The sequence below is a fragment of the Apostichopus japonicus genome, chromosome 2 (assembly GCF_037975245.1).
Source record: "Apostichopus japonicus isolate 1M-3 chromosome 2, ASM3797524v1, whole genome shotgun sequence".
NCBI classification, from domain to species: domain Eukaryota; kingdom Metazoa; phylum Echinodermata; class Holothuroidea; order Aspidochirotida; family Stichopodidae; genus Apostichopus; species Apostichopus japonicus.
The window spans coordinates 8,459,758-8,483,894 of NC_092562.1; the positions used below are offsets into that span (position 1 = coordinate 8,459,758).

General features: G+C 36.4%; 1 protein-coding gene across 7 annotated transcripts in view; it reads left to right on the plus strand.

Moving 5' to 3' along the window:
- Window positions 1-3,934: 3,934 nt before the first annotated feature.
- The window catches only part of LOC139976950 (U6 snRNA-associated Sm-like protein LSm4), a 29,753-nt gene continuing 9,550 nt past the window's right edge, over window positions 3,935-24,137 (plus strand). For all 7 annotated transcript variants that reach the window (XM_071985857.1, XM_071985875.1, XM_071985865.1 and 4 more), the window contains exons 1-4: window positions 3,935-4,094; window positions 7,799-7,840; window positions 9,092-9,190; window positions 10,119-10,284. In XM_071985857.1, coding sequence (XP_071841958.1) covers window positions 4,092-4,094; window positions 7,799-7,840; window positions 9,092-9,190; window positions 10,119-10,284 — 310 coding nt within the window. In that variant the 5' untranslated portion in view covers window positions 3,935-4,091. The remainder of the gene's footprint in view (window positions 4,095-7,798; window positions 7,841-9,091; window positions 9,191-10,118; window positions 10,285-24,137) is intronic.

Below are 24,137 nucleotides of genomic sequence, written 5' to 3' on the forward strand. Positions count from 1 at the left end.
ACAACAAAAAAATATAGACTTCCTTAATAATGGCTTTAAAGGGATTTTCTCGTGAGAAACAATGTGAAAATTATATTGAAGAGAAAAATATCCCACACTGTTAGTTGCAATCCCAAAATCAATATCTTGCCCCTTACTCGGGATATGGTTGATTGAGTGTACCTATTTTGACTGGCTAAACGTTCAATTACTCCAAGAAGTTGGAACACAGTATATAGGGTCTGTAATGTCATCTGGTCAAATGCTCTTCAAAAGCTTTATAACTAGGCTATTTTATAACCTTCTTATTGATTTATCCTTGAAACCTGATGCATTTGAAATGATTGCTTCGCCATCAAAGTTCATTGTACCTTAAAGTTAAAATTTTGGGTAGAAAAATCATTTTGTCGTTTGGAAAAATTATAAAGAAAAACAAAGACATTTTCAGTTGCCAGATGCATATACAACTGATTATCATAACATTTGAAAATTCATTTATTAGCGATACAAAATGCAATGAGGATCCGGATATCATCTAAAGAGTTAGAAAAAATTCAGCAATTACCTAACTTGAATTAAACCAAGTGTTACATGATGATCTCCATAACTTGTAAACCAGGAGAGAGTGACACAAGTTGTATAAGTTTATTTAACAGCAAGTTTATTACACTTCTCAACAGAGCTCATCTGTCTTCAGATAGCCCCTTTAAGATATTAAACGTAGTCAGTATAGGACCCAAATTATAGCACGCTATAATTGCTAGAAGTTTTCAAAAAGTACTTTCCTGGAGGTCTTTACTCTCCAAATTGTTCTCAGACATTTTTAAGGATAACAAAAGATGACTGAATGTCCCAGTGAGGAAAATTTCTTTGAAGGTTGTAATAAAAACTGTTTTAGAACTTTAAAATAGTCTTAAAAGTTAGTTGATTTACGATATTAAATTAATAAGAAACTTTTCATATGATCCCTACACACTGAATTACTTGTAAATGAGTGATTGTATGCGGTGGAGATTTCCCTTCTTAAATTGCAACTGAAATTTAACAAATGATACTTCACTTTGACCAAATACTAGTTGCGTCGAATGACATTAATTTTCCCTGCTATCCGAAAATGTTCAACTTACATTAGGCTTGACAATAGCGACACTCTAGATTTAACTTATTTATAACTTGGGTTTTGTAGTCCACTGATCTTGACTGGCTATTAATCGCTGAATCAGGCGTGTGTAGCCAGGAATTTGCCAAGGGAAGGTCGAACCTGTAGGCAAACTGTTAGAGTCGTAGATGCGGCACTGGAAACTATCTAGGCGTATAGCGCCACCATTTGTTGGCGCGAAGCGTATAAAAAGATTTTGGCCGAAAATGCCTCCCAGATCGCTGGACATGGCACTTCCCACAAAGTTCCCAGGCCTTGTAAATTGCATCTAAGCATTTTCTATTTTGAAATTACTAGTGATATCATAAAAAATATACAAACAAAATTTGCTCAAGGTGGGGGGTCACCCCCTTCGCCCCCGCCCCTTCGCTACGCGCCTGCGCTTAATCACAGAAAACCTTCGCAGCCACAAACTAAAGCAATTCGATGAAGAAGAAGACAGTACATGGAAAACGGATTTTAAAATGCGCAACTTCTTTAAATGACTATTAAAGAGCAGCCCTTTTTCTTAAAAGGACATTGATAACTGTACCTGTTGTCTTCCACTAGGCAACATCAGGCGCGTAGTCAGGAATTTGCCAAGGGAGGGGCGAAACTGTAGATTCGGCATTGCAAACTATCTAAGCGTAGCGCCACCATAATTGGCACGAAGCGTACAAGAAAATGTTGGCTGAAAATGCCTCCCAGATCGCTGGAAATGGCACTTCCCAGGCCTTGTAAGTTGCATCTTAGCATTTTCTCTTTTGAAAATACTAGCGATATCATAAAAACATTTAAAAAAAAATAAAAAAATATGCTCAAGGGGGGGCTGCCCCCTTCGCCCCCCCCCCTGGCTACGGGCCTGGGCAACATACCTAAAAGTAAGCACCACACTCCATCTTGAGTGCATGAAATACTTGAAGAAGAACTGAAGTTATTACTATTTTAGTAGTGATCCCTCCCAATAAGGTGAACTTCATAACGGATATTAACATGTAGTACAGTTAATATGTGACAATTAAACAAATTATCAATATTCTTACTTAACAGTAAATTGTATTAAATGATAAACACCGCCCAGTGCCATTTCTCTTAACACTGGCCCACAATATCGTATGTTGCAAATTTGCCTCTACTCATATTTGCAATTGCCATAGAAATTACTCCACAGTCATATACAGTACTATTAAATACATGGAGTTAACGTCATAAAAAACATTTCCCACCTCAGAACAAAGTTGTCAATATACATTCCTCGTTTACACTATATGATTCCTAATGGTCTCGGATACCTGGAAACCTCAAAGTTATGTCCTCTCGTCATTGACGGATGTATGTAAGGTGCTGTACTATACAAGTGATGTTGCATGGGCATTGTCTGATATCAGGCATCATTCATCGTATGAGGGTTGTTACCAATATTCAAAAATAATTTCGAGATGTTCTATAGAGTATGTCAAAAAATTGTAACCAAACTTACCTTTTTCGAGCCCCTGTACATTTGGCTAAGGCTACCTCGAGAAACATTATACAGCAAAAAAGGCCTTCAGACATTGAATTTGTGACGCTTTGGTTGCCTGTTAATCTTAACACTCGCCCCAAACCTCGTGTTGCCTCTGAATAAAGTTAACTTTCCGTTGCTTGCAAGTGAAGTTTTCTTCTTGTCGCTGCAAAATGCAGACAGTAATGAAACGTGATACCTTGTTATCTTTTGTCAGGATCTGAGATGTCCATCACTGCTATGTACAATGTGTAATGAGTATTGACCGTAGCTGCATTTATTGACTGTACACTAGTGTCTTATTACCGACGGTAGCAAGCTGTGTGCATATTCTTTGGGATCGATGGTGGTGTCTAACATTTCCGTTACACCTCATTCGAAACTAGGTCAGATTACCGGCATCAAACATTTCTTTGTGCGTGAGTCTTCACTACCTTCAACACGTGACGTTTTGATTCGTCCATTCCGTATGATGGCCAATACAGTTTATATAAACTGGCAGCCGAAATGGTAAAATCACTATCATCTTATACACCTAATGATCGTGTCGAAATGACCGTCTTACAGAGAGACGTGCTATTTGTTGTCAGATGGTGGACATCATACCTACCAACCCCTACCCGGGCTCACAACCACCCATCACCAGACACCAGCCACCAACCCACGCACTGCTTTAAGAATACACAAATCCAACCATCAACTTTAGCTTATATGAAAGAGATCTTTGTAACGATCAATTCTCTCAAACAACTAAGAAATACCTTGTTTCGTTTGATAAATATCCTAGTTTAAAATTTTGTCTTAGCGCTGTTATTTTGTAAATATGTCTGTCATAGTGCCATTAAAATCTGAAACCTTTTACTTTCTCTTTGATTTTGTTTCATATTTCAAACGAAGGTAAATTGATAACAGTGTTGACATTGACAACCTTTTCTTACTAAGGTTAAGATATAAGATTCAGCATTTTCCTCCTTTATTGATACTTGTTCTATCGTTAGATCTGTTTTCCTCACTAGCAAATATAAGTATGGAACTAGAATTCTCTGAAAGAATTGACTTAATTTGATGCAGTGTTTGACAAGTTTAAGTCATTGTTCGTATAAACGTTGTTGTCGTCTTTACTATAAAACATATAATTTCCATTTAAGTCAGTAATCAGTATGATATTAAAATATCCCTGAAATCCTATCGCTACACCAATGATTGGGCCGTATTACAAACAATCCCTGTTGTTTTGAACGTCGCGGTGTTGATAATTGTGAAACATTTTTAGTGGTATTTTACTAACGTACTATTAAAATCTTCTCTCGCGTTCCTTAGAGCACGGGTACGGCAAACGAACATGCTAAGAGTTTTTCGCACAATCGCTACCAACTTACAAAGACGTTGCTTTGCTGCATTACCCGACCAAGAATAGGAAATAAGACATTACCTTACCATTCATACTCATCCTTAATCAGTCAGAAACATATAATGGTAAGTTTTATCTGCTTACAATTATTTTACCAAGTTTGCTTAAATACCAAGACAAAGCTTTAACATCACTAAGTTTGTACCGTTAGAATAACGCGCGTAGGCCACTGTAACTTTAGGAATAGCCTACTGACACTGTAGCATAGTAACGACCGGTATAGTCGAAGAACATGGCTATCGTTACACTTTAAAATTAAATATAGCATGGTACCTATTATTATGACGCACTTTTGGAAAAATTCTTAATTTTACCATAGCAACTGAGAGTAAACTCACATTGAACTGTGCTAGATTTGATTTTCAGTAACGTTAAGTCAAACAATCATGTAATTTCGCACATGGTTCTTGGTATCAGGAATGTCAAGTATAGTCAGTAGTGCGAAGTTCGGCATATTGCGAAGATCGGACACCCCTAAGAAACACACGATTTCACCATGAAAAACTACAGGAAGAGCCAAATTTCACCAAAAAGTACGAAGCTACAGTTATTTTCTCTCCAAAATGACCCGTGTGCAAGAAATTACTTACATATTTGTCAACAAAATGACGAAGATCTATGAAGTCTGTTATAATTACTGAAAGAGCAACTGCGCCACCAATTTTATCACCAGCGCCACACTGTGGGTTGCGCGTCCGAACTTCGCAATACTCTAGCAAAGAAATACCAGTTCCACAATCACGAAGAATCTTCTTGGAAAACAACGTGAAAACAGTTTGCAGGAAAGAAAGTTTGGCCGTGTATCGTACTATAACACAATTCTCCCACCATATGAAGTATATTTTCTGGTTAATTATACCAGAAGATTTAGTTTTGGGGTGTTTTAAGTCTTAAGTGTCCGAACTTCGAAGTCACCATGCTACTCAGAAATACTTGGTAGTCATGTTACCCTCCTTTCCTTGAGTCAAGCAAATTAAGATGATGTATCAGCAATATTTGTAACAAGTGGGCCTGAGCCTCCAAGACATGAAAATTATCTCCAGGTTCTATGCTGATAAATTATGAAACAACTTCTGAGTCAGTTCTACACAACTTCACTACACAAACACAAAGAAATGTACCATAAATCACTTATATTTAATCCTCCAATTTGTGCTCGCTATCTTGCTTCTGTAGAAAAGAAATATGAGTCTCGCTTTGCTATACCTGGAAAGGTAATCTCCCTGAATTAAGTTATGCCGTACATCAGTGCTTGGCAGTAAACAGCACTCCAGAGATTTATGGTGCAAGTGGCAACTTAACAAATAGTTTAGGGTGACATCTACAGTACAGTAGGTTCATATCCAGTCCATCAAGTAAATACGGTACTACAGGATGGCTGACATTAAGACACTCCCTGATCCTTAATTACCATGGATTCCTTTCCAGTTAAATGTCAGTCAGTTGGTAACAAAATTATTGTACAACTAGATGTCATTTAGTTGAGTTGACTTAAATATACATGTATCTTCTTGAAAACAACAATCAAATGGAACACAAAATGTCAATAGTTCGGGTGGAAGTTCCCAACTCGCTAAGATCCCCACCGGTGGCCAAAAATATAGCAATATTGCAGTCTTATCATAATGTAATGTCTAATGATGGACACATCTTCCAGGGTGCTTTGACAAGATTACAACAGATTAAGCAAGAGAGATCCTGTTCTCTTGAGGACTAGAATTAACTTCTTAGACTAAGTTAAAAAATATTACCAAGAACTGTCAACTATCAACAAGAACTGGGTGACAACAACTTTTGGTCACACGACTTCACCCGTCCAATTGGTTAATTCTGGCAAAATGCAGTACTTTCTCAACTGATACAATGACCAATCAGTAATTACTTATGGATTAGTCCTCATTAATATTCATGTCACAACTTTGCCTTCACTTCCCCAGCTCTGAGATAATGGATTAGTTTGGTTCCCCTTTCCCACAATATGTTCTTTTAAATACTACAAAGCTAGAGAGAACCACAAGCTTCATTGGTGCTTTTACACTTGATTCGGATCAGATCTCCTGATGTTATCAGACGATCATCTCTCCTTGGGGTAAACTTATAATGCATGATCAGGATGCATTTACACTTGAGTCGTACTCTGATCCTCCACTATTCACTGGATGTTGGTTAAAAAAATGGATTGGAAATATGTCATGCATGCGCAGATCTCAGTACGTATACTCCAAAACTTTAGTTGTCATGGTAGCATAGCCTTAGGATGACAATACTACACTAGATGCACGGCCCACACACACTCAATCTAAGTAGAAATTAGCATGTTGCTGTGGCATTTATGATTCTTATATTGTACCATGAGAGGATGATCAGGATGCAAGCTTTTTACGAAGAAAATCAAATTGTTTGTGAAGTGGACACCAGAGCGACAAGGCATAAATGAGGCCTGAGCAACAAGGCATAAATGAGGCCAGCCTGCGTCTGACATGTCTAGGAACTGAAATAACAAATAGTGAATATCTGGCAATATTTATATCATTATTTATGTCATAAATGTCTTCCAAAGATCCAAGAGGTGATCAATATCCATAATTCCAAACATTTCCCCATTGCTTGAAGATTGGTTCATGCAAAACATAGCTCTCCTAATTGAATACAAAGTTAAAGTAACCCGCAAGAAAAATAGTGTCACATTGAAAGTGCAAACATCTAGACAAATTACAAGTTTCGGTCATAGTTATTCAAAGCATCAAATATATACCAAGTAAAGTAAAAAAATGTTCCAGCACTGTCATCAATTTCAGTTGATGCCTATCAAGATTTATAAGCAAGAGTTGCCTGCATCTTTTAGCTTGTCTGAGCCCTCTTGTAATGTCGAGGTAAGCAAGAGTTGCCTGCATTCTTTAGCTTGTCTGAGCCCTCTTGTAAGGTGAAAGTAAGCAAGAGTTGCCTTTGTTTCTTAGCTTGTGTAAGCCCTCTTGTAAGGAGAAGATCACAAGAGTTGCCTCTGTTTCTTAACTTGTCTGAGCCCTCTTGTAAAGTGGTTCCTGCACCTGCTGTCACCACTATCTTTTTCCTGGATATAGTGACTTCCTTCAATCTTCTATAATATATTTTATTCTGATAAATATAACATTTGAATAGCATATATGACAGTTCCTTCAGCTCACCACACTTCCATCCCAATTGGCCATTTCAAACCTACAGTCTGGAATACTGTACCCACTTTTGAAGTAACCTCTCTGTCCAGTTAAAGGCAATCTTCTGCATCATCTGTTTTTTGGCCTACAATTGGGCAGTTAATCTCATGCTTATTAATTTGTGTTGCATGTTGGCTGTGTGACGCCTCTGTTGGTCTCCAACTTTACATTATTTTTAAGATTGCCACACTTCTTTATATTCCACTGATCTGGAATAACAAGTATTTTGCAGTACAAATGCTTTTTGATCATCCAGGGCTTTTCAAATATGTTCTCCAAAGTACTTGAGATAGTATCCTCTTCACTACTGTATCTCCTTTTAAATGAATAAATGGACTGAGGGATGGACAGATAGATAAGTTTTCATGACAACTTGATAACAATAATATTGTCAAGTATCAAACTTAGACTATGTGAATGTTTGATTATACTGTATCCACTATAAGTTACCAGGAAATGGTTTGACCAAAAACAAATTCTTAATTTTAATTTTTCCTCCCTTTGATATTCTGTTTTTTTTTTTTTTAATGGTGCAATTGAAAGATCATTTGTTTTCATAATTTTTTACTTCACAGTTACCATTATCATTACTTAGGACAGCTCAGAATCATCCTATGGTAAGTATTATTTTATTTTGTTTTTAAATTGTCAATGCTCAGATATATACTGTAGTTTACAGTACCTGGCTCCTTAGTTGTATGTTAGTCTGTCATGTGGTTGCTCTACTATCATAATTATAAGGTTAGTAACTATGTATACATCAATGATGCAATTATGAACAGCTCTACCTACTGTACACTTCATAGCCTGTTGAGAAGTTTTGCATATTGCATAGACTGATAATTAATCATAAAAACACTTGAAATTAACTAAAAATGCTTTTACCAGAGATGAAAAAGAAACAAGAAACCGGAAAGTCAGGAGACACTTTAGATTGAGTCAATTATTTGGGTTGCTGTTTGGAACTTCCAAGCATCTTTTATAGGACAGTTAATTTGTGATAAAGTGGATCATGCTAATTGCTCAAAATTCTGGAATTGTATAAAAAATTATCAATTAACACAATCACAAGATGCTGAATGTTCTCAATCTTGAAGCTGCGAAAGTTCATATGTGGAAGTTTGACTTAGATCATTAATATTGCTTTCTACTTACTCAAATGACCTCAGATTTCAAAAAGTGCACATTAAGTTTATCTGGTTGTTTAATTATGAGGACGCAACTTACTGTAGCTTACCATTGACCTACTGTAGCATTTATTACTAATATTGACATTTTAGAAATATTGTAGATGAAATATTTTGGTGCATGCAAGGAAACTACTGTAATGTTAAGTCTGACATGCTTGGTGTTTGTAATTATTATTGTACAGTTTACCTGCCATATAAATCCTGTACATCAAATGATTCATTTTTTAACCATGATTTGATTGAAGAACTATGGTTACAGAAGCTTCCAATACTCTGGGTCTTATCTCTGGAACAAGTTACCAGATCACATTCGAACATGCTATAAACTTTCTACTTTCAAAAGTCTACTTAAGACCCATTTTTTCACTTGTTCTTTTGTAAATTAATTTACTTTCTCTGTAAAGCGCTTTGAGCAGTAACTTTTGTTTACTGATTTGGCACTATATAAGTCTCATTTATTATTATTATTATTTAACACTAATGTTTTGGCATTAATTTTAATTTCCAGTCATTTCTTAAAAGCATTTCATAGATATTGGTACTGACTAAGCATTTGTTAATCTAGGGAGAACAATCATCTACAATTGATGAACTGTGAGTTACAGTACAATGTGTTCTCTATGAACAATTTCACAAGGATGTGTGTGTGCAATTCATTTCTTCCTGTTTGCTTATTAGCTTGTAGAGTTGAAGAATGGTGAAACATACAATGGTCACCTGGTTGCCTGTGACAACTGGATGAACATCAACCTCAGGGAAGTCATTTGCACATCAAGGGTAAGTTTAAATTATATTTGCTTTTAGTCATCAGATAACTGCCAAGGCAAGGACAACCATAGGTCCTCAGGTTAGCAGAGCTCTCCAAGGCCTGAAGAGTATACAAAACTTTGATATCTTGGCCTAATCTTTTAGGTCAAGGAATATATACTGACACTTTGCCATTCTTTTGTGTTTTTGACACCTCACTGAATGCAAAATGAATCTATATGCTGCCGATTGTATGTGTGGGTGTGTGTTTATGTATGCAGTGCACCTTTTTGTACACACAAACTATTAAGTACCACTTGATTGAAGCTCACATTTGGTAAGTATATCTACCTTGGCGAGAACAAAATTTCTAATGAAATTGGTGAAGGTCGAAGGTTAACAGAGGTCAAACTCTGAAAACCTTGAAATCAAGATACTGTAACTAAAACAAACTGCAGCTTGTTTCAACTTCATATGTGTGAGGTAGAGCTTGCCTTGGTACAGTAAGTGCAAGAAATTAGTTGAAATTGGTGGAGATCAAAGGTCATTTGAGGTCAACATCCATAGTTTAAAGTCCAAAAACATTGTAAGCAATATAAGCAAATAAATAAAGCATGGATGAATTTCATGTTGCATAGGTAGGTAGGGCCACATTTATTTAAGAATTTTAATCACTTGAAGTCAATATTGGTAAAAATTAAAATGTCTTTAAAAATTTTGTTTTGGCATTTTAAAGTTCACATGACAATGTGGCTAGGAATCACTCAGTCAATTGGTTTTCCGCTTTATGCACTGTAATTTACATTTGGGGAAGGTGGTTATTTTTTAAAACCAAAAAGGGGATCTCCAAGACAAATTGTACTCATGTGCTTGGTGGTATCCTTTGTATTACTGAAAGAAAATTAAATATTCTGTGGATAGAATACAAACATATTTTTATCTATAATTTCTCTTCTAGGATGGAGATCGCTTCTGGCGAATGCCTGAGTGTTACATCAGAGGCAGCACCATCAAATACCTCCGAATTCCAGATGAGGTCATCGACATGGTCAAGGAAGAAGTTGTTGCAAAGAGTCGTGGCAGAGGTGGCGGTATGAGAGGTAGAGGAAGAGGTGGAAGAGGGGGTAAGATCATTTTGATAATAATAACATGTCGATCAGTGTATAGATTATATATAGACTCACACAGCAGGGTTACTGCTTAACACACTCTGTCAGATCTAGAAGCAGTTCAAGTCTCAATATGTGTTCGCTGATGAATTTCGGAAAATAAACTTCCGAAGCCGATTCAATGTTTCTTTTTCTAAATGCACTCTGACCAGGTGGGTTTAATGGAGAAAAGCTGTCACAATCGAAAGAAAGCAATTTATTTTCCATTGCCTTAATGGCGCGAACGAATTGCTGTAAATCTCTGCAACCGCCCATACCAGCATGTTCATTACACAAATGTAACCTACAGTATGTATACTTGTATCATCCATTTTTTTTTACCCAATTCTACGGAAGAAATGTCTGAAAACACTTGTGTATTCCTTGCAATGGAAGGAAATGACACAATTTTGCAAGCTACATTGGTAAGACCGAAAGAAAGATACTATACAAGAGAAGGCTAGCCACTACCGTGAAACTAGTCCTAGGCCTAACGGTCATTAGCAAAACAGAGAGATTTGATTGGCGCTTGATCTGTTGGGTGGGCTTGCAAAGTTTGATTGAAGTTTGTAGAATCTACGGACTCTTTAATAAATCTGGTGAATTTTGATTCAGTTCAAACTCAAGTATGTTGTATATGATGATGAAGACATTACAAACTCAAGTATTATGTTGTAGATAATGATGAAAACATTCCAAACTCAAGTATTGTGTTGTTGATAATGATGAAGACATTACAAACTCAAGTATGTTGTAGATAATGATTAAGACATTACAAACTCAAGTATGTTGTAGATAATGATGAAGACATTACCAACTCAAGTTTTATGGTGTAGCTAATGATGAAGACATTACAAACTCAAGTATTATGTTGTAGATAATGATGAAGACATTACAAACTCAAGTATTATGTTGTAGCTAATGATGAAAACATTACAAACTCGAGTATGTTGTAGATAATGATGAAGACATTACAAACTCAAGTATTATGTTGTAGCTAATGATGAAGACATTACAAACTCAAGTATTATGTTGTAGCTAATGATGAAGACATTACAAACTCAAGTATGTTGTATATGATGATGAAGACATTACAAACTCAAGTATTATGTTGTAGATACTGATTAAGACATTACAAACTCAAGTATTATGTTGTAGATAATGATGAAGACATTACAAACTCAAGTATTATGTTGTATATGATGATGAAGACATTACAAACTCAAGTATTATGTTGTAGATACTGATTAAGACATTACAAACTCAAGTATTATGTTGTAGATAATGATGAAGACATTACAAACTCAAGTATTATGTTGTAGCTAATGATGAAGACATTACAAACTCAAGTATTATGTTGTAGCTAATGATGAAGACATTACAAACTCAAGTATGTTGTATATGATGATGAAGACATTACAAACTCAAGTATTATGTTGTAGCTAATGATTAAGACATTACAAACTCAAGTATTATGTTGTAGCTAATGATGAAGACATTACAAACTCAAGTATGTTGTATATGATGATGAAGACATTACAAACTCAAGTATTATGTTGTAGATAATGATGAAAACATTCCAAACTCAAGTATTGTGTTGTTGATAATGATGAAGACATTACAAACTCAAGTATGTTGTAGATAATGATTAAGACATTACAAACTCAAGTATGTTGTAGATAATGATGAAGACATTACCAACTCAAGTTTTATGGTGTAGCTAATGATGAAGACATTACAAACTCAAGTATTATGTTGTAGATAATGATGAAGACATTACAAACTCAAGTATTATGTTGTAGCTAATGATGAAAACATTACAAACTCAAGTATGTTGTAGATAATGATGAAGACATTACAAACTCAAGTATTATGTTGTAGCTAATGATGAAGACATTACAAACTCAAGTATTATGTTGTAGCTAATGATGAAGACATTACAAACTCAAGTATGTTGTATATGATGATGAAGACATTACAAACTCAAGTATTATGTTGTAGATACTGATTAAGACATTACAAACTCAAGTATTATGTTGTAGATAATGATGAAGACATTACAAACTCAAGTATGTTGTATATGATGATGAAGACATTACAAACTCAAGTATTATGTTGTAGATAATGATGAAGACATTACAAACTCAAGTATTATGTTGTAGCTAATGATGAAAACATTCAGTTCAAAATTACAGATAACCCTATTATAATAATAAATATTGATATGGAAATTGCATAGAACAGTGTCATTTTCACTGAGCTTCTTTAGTGCAGTAAGCTGGGAAGGTCGAATTTAAATTTGGCAAACACATACTGAGACTTTAAGATCCATTACAATGGAGAAATTTGTTATGTTGGCCAAAGAAATACCAATTTTTAGGCTGCAGGAGATATTTCTGCATGTGTTATGATACCCCTGTCCTTCAGTTCTCTTCCACCCCTCATACTCAAGTCATACTGATCAATAGATGATGTGTCATATGGGGTCAAAGTAGTCAAATGACATAAAAGTCAATTGGATATAAACCTTGTCACAGTGACTAGACACTGTTTCTTAATCTTCTTCACTACTAACATCTCTAAGCAATTGATAAATCTTTGCACCCCTTTACAAGCTGTGGATAAACGCTTTCGGAATTAGGCATGTGTTCAATTTGCTGTTTATGCCTATTACTTCGCATCCCTGGAGTCCTTCTTTATCTCTGAGTGATGTAGTTTCAGCCATTTACAGATCCCCAGCCATAATTATCATTGCTCTGAAGGACATACCAAACAAGCCAGACTTTTTAATGCTGGGATGTGGTATTTCACCTTTAAGAAAGGTTACACTTTTGCAGTGATTGTAGACAACATTAATGCCTACCACATTGCATCAGAACTGCATTGATATTAATTAATTCACCAAAGAGTTTAAAACAGTTAAAGCAGTTTAGTCTGCATCAAGCAAACAAAGTTTAGTCAGCCTGAGTCTGAGATAGTTTGAAGCAAACAGGCTTGAAAATGATAAGCTGATATTTTGGAAAGTTAAGCAATTCATGAGTTTTTGAAAATTTAAAAATGTGGTATTTTACTGTCTTTGTCTCTTTGCCACATTTGTTGATTGTAATATGTGCATCTGGTTAAGTGAATAGAGGAATACTGTGTTTTCTGTGGCCATCAAGTGCCATTTCAGGTCAAAAGAGTCTGGAATTTTATAAACATGATAACTTCATTAGTTAGGCTACTGTAGATGACCTTTAAGCATCAGGATCCACCTTAGAGAGTCACAAGAACGATATCGTTTGTCTGCAAATATTGTTAGTACAGTACCTCCAAAAGTCGGAACCTATGTATTCAAGTCGGCGTTAGTATGTATGTGTGTATGCTGGTGTATGTTTTTGTATGACACCTTGTATAACAACACATAATCTTAAGAATGTCAATCAATAGATTGCAGTCATACTTGGCACATAGATGCCCATAGTGAGTAGATGAACTGTACCCTTGTTTGTTGGGTCAAAGGGGTCTCTTAATTCATAGATAATGGAACAACATACTGAATGTAATGTAAATAAAGGTCTACATTTGTTATAATGAGTGTAGAAGGGGATGTCTTTTGTGGACTTTGACCTTTAGTGACCTTGTAGCATCTCTTTATGTTTTCTTTTTGTCCTTTCCAAAAGAGTGCCACCTTTTTCAGATCACAGATTTTCCATCTTCTACAGTTCAATTTAATCACTCTTTTGGTTTGCTGACAATAATTCTTATCACCTTTGAACGGAAGCATCAAGTTTTTAACTGGCAGAATAATAATATAATAATAATAAGTAATGTTTATATAGCGCATAATCAGCAAAGCTGCTCAAAGTGCTTTACAAATGTAAAACCTAAAAACAAATAGTAACAAAAACCAAAATACAAATGTAAAACCTAGAAACAAATAGTAACAAAAACTTAAATATTAAATATATAGATCCAATAAGGCAAAAAATGTAACTGCCAAAAGCAACAATATAAAAAACACACCCGTACTACACGATACTAGAAACTAAAATGAAATAGTCCAAAACAATTTCAGAAGTATGCAAATAGTAAAATAGATTTAATCAGAATGGTTGATACATGTTCTAGAAAACATGCTTAGATGGATCCCCAAATAGATTGGTCGTTGAAATTTTTGTGTCATGGTCACTTTAAAAACTTTGAAATGCTTTTTTACAGTCATTTCTCTACAGTCTGTTTGAATGGTGTATTGGTAATAGGTCAAATTGTCAGTTCAATGGTGCCCCTGGGTCTGGTCAAAGTCTCCAAATACTGCTTGTAGGCTATTCTCCTTGTCAAATATACTTCAAGAAAGATTACTTTTGTTACAACACGGTAACTTGCGGCATTGTTCAATGTTCGGACTAGTGTTAGCAGCTACACTGTACAAGCATATTCAGTACACAATGTAATCACAGAACTGCTCATTCGACTGGGTCAACCTTTGACCTTTGCAACGTTCCATATTTGAAACGAAAGGAGAAGCCTACATACTGTACCTTCATGGATATTATCGTATTGTCCAAAAATGAAGGAAATTAACCTAAAATGTAAAATGTTTAGACTGATACAGAAGATTTATTATTTTGGTAGTTTGTTTTCCACATCACCCTACCTTCCTTTAACAGAACATTTGATTGAGTTATTAACAATATAGACTAACCTTAAGTTTATACCTGTAACCATGGAGCCAACTCGTCATCAATTTAGCATTTAAGGGTATTCCAGAGATTAAGCAAAAGTCGTACAATTCCTAGTGTCTTTTGTGTTTCAACTGAGTATCTGAGCTGATAGTTTCTGTATTAGTATTAATAGTTTCCCCAGTTCGAAATGTAAATATTAGAGGCCCTGTTATCTGCAGAAGATGAAAATTGCTAATGACAGGAGCCAGGCAGTTGATGTCACTTACTTCCAAACTCTGTTTCCACTTGCTCAAGTACCTGTCCACGATTCCAGTTGCAAAATTCATTTTAATTACATACAGTAGCTAAAATATATGTAATTCAAAATGTGCAAGAGATTGTCAGCTCAACAGGGAATTAGCTACATCCAATTTCCACAAAAACTCTTTTTGTACTTTTCCCGCTGCATTCTCTGTTGGCTATTAAGCATTTTAGCCTCTGTGACTGATCACCCTATGTGACTGATCACCCTACTGTATGTGACTGATCACCCTACTGTATGTGACTGATCACCCTATGTGACTGATCACCCTACTGTATGTGACTGATCACCCTATGTGACTGATCACCCTACTGTATGTGACTGATCACCCTATGTGACTGATCACCCTACTGTATGTGACTGATCACCCTATGTGACTGATCACCCTACTGTATGTGACTGATCACCCTATGAGACTGATCACCCTACTGTATGTGACTGATCACCCTATGTGACTGATCACCCTACTGTATGTGACTGATCACCCTATGTGACTGATCACCCTACTGTATGTGACTGATCACCCTATGAGACTGATCACCCTACTGTATGTGACTGATCACCCTACTGTATGTGACTGATCACCCTACTGTATGTGACTGATCACCCTATGTGACTGATCACCCTACTGTATGTGACTGATCACCCTATGTGACTGATCACCCTACTGTATGTGACTGATCACCCTATGTGACTGATCACCCTACTGTATGTGACTGATCACCCTATGTGACTGATCACCCTACTGTATGTGACTGATCACCCTATGAGACTGATCACCCTACTGTATGTGACTGATCACCCTATGTGACTGATCACCCTACTGTATGTGACTGAGCACCCTATGTGACTGATCACCCTACTGTATGTGACTGATCACCCTATGAGACTGATCACCCTACTGTATGTGACTGATCACCCTATGAGACTGATCACCCTACTGTATGTGACTGATCACCCTACTGTATGTGACTGATCACCCTATGTGACTGATCACCCTACTGTATGTGACTGATCACCCTACTGTATGTGCTGAAAGGTCCTCAGAACTGCCCACAAATATGCTAGAAAGCCAGATTATGGTCACACATACTACCATTTAAACAAGAGTTCTACAGTCCCTCTAAAGCAGTGGTTCTCAATGTGGTCCCTGCCTCCCCCCGGCGGGCGTTGGAAAGTCTCAGGAGGGTGCTGCAGGGTACACAGGGAGTAGGGGCACTGATCTGGGAGTCCCTGGCGATTATGACACATCACTGCAGCGATCTGGCTTTGACATAACTGGGAGAGGCGATCTGCGTCTCTTCCTCACTAAGATGGAACCAGACATTTTTAATCTCGCAGCGTTACACCAAGCTCACCCTTCGCACTGACTGAACTACATTTAGGCTCTCTATACCAGTTTCACAGTATGCCTGCCTTCTGCAGGTTTTTGTTGTTCTTGCAAACAGAAAAGATAACTGATAACAAAATAAATATTGTTGAGAGAAAATTCATCTTCTTGTTAGGGAATGTAGGCTATTTTTTAATTCCTATATTCATATCTTTGAACAATCTGATTGCTCGCTTGAACGGCCGACTATGAACGGTAGGTAGGGGGTAGGGGAGGGGGAGGGGCATTGGGACAGTTCAAGATGGTCGAAGGGGGCGGTCGTCTGAAAAAGTTTGAGAACCACTGCTCTAAAGGTAAAATCTGTACTGAGACATTGAATTGTGTAGTTTAAATACCTAATCCTCAATTGCTGGGAGTAATTTGGAGGATCAGTGCCTCAAAGGCAGTATTTTCGTAAACGTCTAGGAAATTTGAGTATGCTAAAGTTTGGGTTAAATACTGACGACCTTTAAGTCTGATTATGTTTTGGAAGTCACAAATATATATTGTGACATCCTAGACCTTAGGCAAATGAAATGGTTATGCATTACAGTGCAAGTAGCTGAGCATAAACACACTCATAGAAATGATGCCTAGAAATAGCAACATATAATAATACAGTCTCCTATAACAGATTCCTAAGGTCTGTGTTTGCACCACAATTAGAGTATTGCTCATCAGCCTGCAAGGTTAACCGTAGGATAATAGCCCTAAAGTGACCTACTTAGTACTGTATTGATTTTGGGGGCATTTTGTAAGTCGTCATCTTTCTTATTGAAACTTGGTTGTTGCAGAGGATGATATAAACTATTGATTATAGTAAGGTGATTTAAAGGCATTGAAGACTCGCCCCAAACAGTGTGTCGCCCTCTGAAAAAGTTAACTTTCCATTGCTTGCAGGTGAAGTTTTCTTCTTGTCACTACAAAATGCAATCAGTAATGAAATGTGATACCTTGTTATCTTTTATCTGGACCTGAGATCAGGGAGTTCCATAACAACTCCCTGCTGAGATGTCCACCTGCTATGTACACTGTGTTGTGGGTATTGACTGTAGCTGTATGTATTGACTGTACACTAGTGTCTAATTACCAATGGTAACAAGCTGTGTGTGTATTTTCTGGGATCAATGTGGTGTCCAACACTTCTGTTACACCTAATTCGAAACTAGGTCAGATTACCGGCATCAGGCGTTTCCTTGTGTGCCAGTCTTCACTCCCTTAAAGGCATATTTGAACATCTTGTGTGAAAAAAGAAGATTCCGCAGCGAGAGCTTGCAGATGGGTTGGGAGCACTATGCTACTGTAAACTGTCTCAAAATCAAAACGGTCATGGTGGCAAAAGTTGAATGTGATGTGATAACACGAACCCACCAGCTATCATATGGTTGTTAGACATGTCAGTTGAAAACCACTATCTATGCTCATAGCAGCTATGGAAAGTGACGGGTTTAGTGTGTAAGTCAATGGAGCAATTCATTGTGGTGCGACTCAGTTCAGATTGGAAACATTTGTGGGAAATAGCAATCATTAATCTGTGAAAATCCCTGAATCAATTCCAATGGCTTCTGCCAATATATTTTAATTAGCATGTATAGCATCAATGCTTTTTGCACTGGGAAATGTGTTAATTATAGCCGTTTGTGATACCTTGTGTTCATGTATGCACGGTAGTGATGGTACACTGCACTACAAAGAACTGAACCTCTACAGAAAAAAAAAAAAAAACGAATCCTAAGTCTGATAATGAGCTTGGTGTGCAAGGCTTACAGACAATTCAAGAATGCTTGCAGACAACTTTATGTGGACTATAAGCCAATCAAATCCTTTGATATTATATGTTGACTGTTTAGGAAACAAATGTACATAACAGAAGTTCAGTTAACCCATTATGTGAAATGAGCTGACATGTTGTCAAAGACCTGTACAATATTACGTTGGCTGTTTTAAAGAGCTTTAAAGTGGGACTAAAAGCATGTCTGTAGACCAGCATTGTTTTATTTCTTCTTGTAGAAAAGATTGCATCACAGACATTTTGATTGACTGGGTGCTAAAAACAGCTTGCAGACTATTGTTTCATGAAACCAAAGGGCACTGTTTTTAACAGATGTTCTAAGTTGTAGAAGAATAGTAGTGCATATAGACAGTAAATGATGTCATTTGTTTTGTCGGGGGGGGGGGTCAGGAGGAGTAGAGGGGGACAGGGTAACATTGATTATAAACCAAACATACAGTTGTAACATTTTCTTCTCTGCTCACAATGGCCCTTCTCAGTACTATGCCTGATTGACAGCTTGAATGCTGTTGCACTTTCCAGCTGGTTGTGTCAAAGTACTAAACAACTGGATTGATTGCAATGGTAAGAATCCCCTCTTGCCATTGACCATTAACATGTTAATGGAGAAGTAACAATGGTAGTTGCTTTTTATTGGAGATGTTTGACTGCTGATTGATAGAGCCTGATACCAGATATCTTGAGAGCTGAAGGACATACTCCCCGTGGAATATCATGTCATTATTTAACAAGATGTAACAACCTGTAATGCTTGTTATTGCCACACCTTCTATTACTTCCTCTGACCTACTTATACCTTTAAAATCAAAGAGAGGCAGAGGTTTTCGATTGCCTTCAAAACTGTTTTTCTTATTCAACTGTTTGCCTCTCCTGAGTTTGCATTCCAGCATTTGTTTGTCATAGGAAGTACCCTGAGGGGATTTAACACCTTTCTGCTCAGACAACAGCATTTAGCAGATTACAGCTTGCCAAATTCCCTCAGCACCTGCGGCCTTTCTTTGATGTGCAGGTGTCAAATCTGTCATTTCCCCCTCTCTTTCCGGAGCTAAAAGATTTTAAATATCTCGTCTTAAATCTGAGGACTTTTTTATTAGCATCATGCAATGTTATTTTCTACACGTTTCATTAAAGCAGTGAGCTTCATAATCAAGTTTTCCTTAATTTACTTAGCTGATCGGGGATATTGTGGTTTCTTTCAGTATGTGGCGCACTCATGCACATTGTAAAATCTTTGAGCTGTAGGATATAGTTATGTTAATATTATAGGGCTTTATAAAATATAATTGTTGGTTGTATCCATGGCGCATCTTTGCACATATTTGGAGAAACTGTAGTCCGAGACAGAAAGAATTTTGTTACATGTAAATGTGAGTCTGAGGGAAGTGTTAATTAACTTGTATTAGTTTAAAGTTATGTCCTTTATGTTAGCCTGGAGAGTAAAACCTTTACTATTGACATGTTTGCTATAAACTATATCAAATTCTTGATGTAGACTTTTCTTTTTAATGTCAAATTGTGTCCAATATAGTCTTTATTAAAGTGATATTGTAAGAAAAGTCAGTGTCACTTTTCATTTAGGTGGTAACAGGTTTAGAATTGCATGAATCAATCTGATAATATGTAGTCCTAGTTTGTGTTGAGTCAGGCTACCAAGTTAGTTAGCTACATATGAAGTTGGCATGAAGCTGTGTGCATTATCTTGCTAGTGACATTTACTTTTTGCTATGCTACCACCTTTTTCCTAGAGTGACGTTAACCCTAGTTAAGTGGAGGTCTGTAATTTTTGAAAGCCACTATGAGCTGTGCTCTGAGAGCACCTGTAATAAAGCTGGCTTAAATGCAAAGTCTGCATAATTTACTCATGTGTTAGCTTGCATGCACCTAGATGCAATCATAATGGTGTAGGTATGTGTTTGTGTGTGCATACAGTATGTATGTTTGTGTGTGACACAAACTCAAAGCTTGCTATGTGGATTCCCCATGTTTAGTAGATGATCCCTACAGTTTTACATGGAAGTCGAAGGTCATTTGAGGTCACCAGTTTGAAAACCTTGTAAGCCAAGTATCTCAAGAAAGAGAACTTGGATGTATCTCACATGTAGTATACATACATGTTCCATCATTGTATGGATTACCTTATTTTTATCGTTAGAGATCAAAGGTCATTTAGGAACAGCAGAGGTCAAACTATACAAACTTGAAGTGATATCTCGAGGGAAGTGTTGCTGTTGATATTCCATTTTGTGTAGATGAATGTTATGGTTCTTATAAATCTGGAAAAGTTGCAAAAATAAATATCATAAACTTGTATCAATATATTTGTGCATAATGAGTAGATGAAGCCTGTTGTTATATTGAAGCTCAAAAGGTCAGTAGAAGTCATATTTTATTAACTTTTTAAATGCACAAAAGGGAAAATTGGATGTACCTCATACTCTGTATAAATCTGCATGAGGATTTCTCTTAGTGAGTAACTATATTGTTTGTTGTGGAGTTCAGTAGGCATATCATGTCAATTTTACAAAGAAACGATTGGAATCAAGAAGGAGACTTTCAGATTGTTAAAGATACAGATCACATTTCTGGTTATTTACTGAGTACTTATTGTCTAGATGTTTAACCTCATTCATGTTCTGACATCCTGTGAAAAAGTGAAACAAAACATGGAACTCTATGTGTGTGGTACATGTTTTCCTTCTTTTTTTGTTGGGAGTACATTTTTCCTTTTGAGTTACTCTTATAGCTGCAGTAGAAGGCACATGTATAGCTCTGGCTTTGTTTGTCCAGAGAATAGTGGCATTTGCCTGGTTGGTCAGACCATGGAGGTCTGTTTTACCTCCATGGTCAGACCTTCGAACTACTGTATTATCGAAGAAAGTCTTACTGTGAAAGATATTTTATTTTAAGACAGTAATTTGATTACATTACCATTAACAACCTTTAAAAGCCACTCAAAGAAGTTAATCCCTAACACACACAAGCCCTTCACCTTGATGTTTGTTCATGGGCTTAACTTAGTTGGTTGTATGGTGTCATGGTCATGGTTAGAACTATACTTATTCCTTGTATTGGTACATGGCTATCATACTCTTTTAAGTTTACAGTGCACACACCAAACGTTGTGTGGTCAATTGAGGTAAAAGGGAAGTGTTATGTATACCTGTATAGAAGGTAACGACTTCCAATGTTAGCAAATGTCAAAGGTCATGAAGTGAATGAAGTTCACTAGTTGATAAAAAGTGTTCTGCAACCTCCAAGCATAAAGGCTGACATAATTCAAACTTGGTGTGTGTATTACCATACATGCCTCCAGAATTAATGATAAACCTGATATTTGTCATAACCAAATACTAGTATGAGATCTGCTCTGAACTCCACAAATTGCTTACTTGTTTGGCAATATTAAGAGAGCTTTCCTTAAAGCAGTGCTACTGGGCTCATTTTGCGTCCTTTTCTATGGTTTTTCTCAGCCCCACTGATTCCTCAATGCCATAATGACATACATAACTAGCTTATCTATTCAAATCTTACTTCAAATGGTGGCATAAAAGTCGAAATATTTACAACTTTCAACTTTGTTTCTCTCGATTCTCGAAGATATTTTCCGTTTGGGATCCAAATAAACCTCGCCCATATAAGGAATATTTAAGAGCTACGAACATCATTGGCCAACACGTAATACAACACCTTGCTTGATTTGTGTAGATTGTCTATGGCAGTTGTACCAGGGAGCTGTTAGAGTCCAGCTTGCTGGTTGTACCAAGTTACCAACTCAACGTTTTGAATCTATTTTTAGCAACGGCTCATAACTAAACCTGCATCTCTGATTGGTTGAATTCAAACTAGTGGGTTGGGGGAACTGTATGCGATTAATATTAAATGTGTAATTTGTCGGAGGACACTTTTCTCATTATCTGCAAATGTCCTTAATTACTCGCCAATTAACGCTTTTGGCAGGGAAAAAACTTGGCTAATATCTTAGTTCACTGTTTTGTGATTGATATATGTAAAAAACTTGATGGACTTGTCAAAAAAGTGGAAAACAGTGACAAGAAGCAAAATGCTGCTTTAATTTGGGGATAATTATTGTTTGAAATGTTTTGCCATTGTTTTGTTATGGACAGTGAGTTGAGATATTTTGGGTAGGTCTATTAATAGTAATGTAAAAGTGTCATTATTTTTAATGGACCATAGCATATACTCAAACACTGGCAACACAACTGTTGTAAATGTAAGTATATTTCTTGCAACTGTATCATTAGACCCTACCATGACACATGCTTACACTAACCACTTCTTATTTTATAAACATTTTAAAGTGTCAGGCAAACAAGTTTATATCATATCAGCTTTGTTTGGGGTCATGGTTTTTCCAGCACCCAATAAATTTATTCTATTTAGTGGATTTTCAGCAATTCATGAAAGGAAAGGTCTCACCAATTTGTTTGAAATGTTTTGCCATTGTTTTGTTATGGACAGTGAGTTGAGGTATTTTGGGTAAACCTATTACATTAATGTATAAGGGTCATCACTTTTAATGGACCATAGAATATACTCAAACACTCACTAAACAGCTGTTAAAAAATGAAAGTTATATTTCTTACAACTGTATTTATATTAGACCCACAAATGACACATGCTTACACTAACCACTTCTTGTTGTATATACATTTTAAAGTTTCGGCAAACAAGTTTATATCATTATATCAGCTTTGTTTGGGGTCATGGTTTTTCCAGCACCCAATAAATTTATTCTATTTAGTGGATTTGCAGCAATTCATGAAAGGAAAGGTCTCACCAGTTAAAGTTGAAGAAATAAATTTAAAGTTTTGGTATCAACATCTGTTGTTCCCAAACCCTATATTGCCTTTATGGCCTAACCTTTGGGCTACTGACAGAGATGAATCAGTGCAACTGTTTGCCCTAGTGTAATAAATCTACAGTATAAGTGAATAATGGACAATTATCAGTGATAGAGCATTTGCTCCTCAGTCTCCAACATATTACCAATGCTGTGGCAAATAGAAGGAACAAGTCAAGGATACTATCGTTTCAGAGCTCTCCGATCTACGCCATGTGTATATCAACTTTAGATCATACATTTTTGGTGATATGGGTCGTAGGTATTACGGGATAAAAAATATTAATACTTGGTCATTAAACTGCAACCCACCAATTACAATTTAGACAGCCTCTTGACTATTCACAACAGATCTTCCAAAGTCCAAACATAAAAAGGGGTCCGGCATGAAATATATAATTATAACGAAATATGTAAATGATGAAAACAAGTAATGGTGATCATGACCTTCCAGTAAAGAAAATATAAGTGGCGAGTGAAAGTTCCGAGGAAAAACTCTATTTCTTAGTAGTATATAAAACAAAGATGAGATGATGTTAAATAAACCTCTATATCTCACGGAGCCACAGGGAAAAGTGGTCATGAATGACGTTTCTCTGAAATCATAGAACAAAGGCAGCGTCATTCATGACTCAGAGGTGTATACCGGAACAACTAGTACGAAATGGTGAGGGCTTACTTTATAAATATGCGCTATATAAATATTAGTTTTTATTATTATTATTATTATTACTATCGAAATAGGGAAAACCACCGTGATAGATTGCATCACTGGACATTCATCCTGATCATGATCATTGCAAACCTTTGAAGCATTAACACAGTATTGATCAGACAGTTGT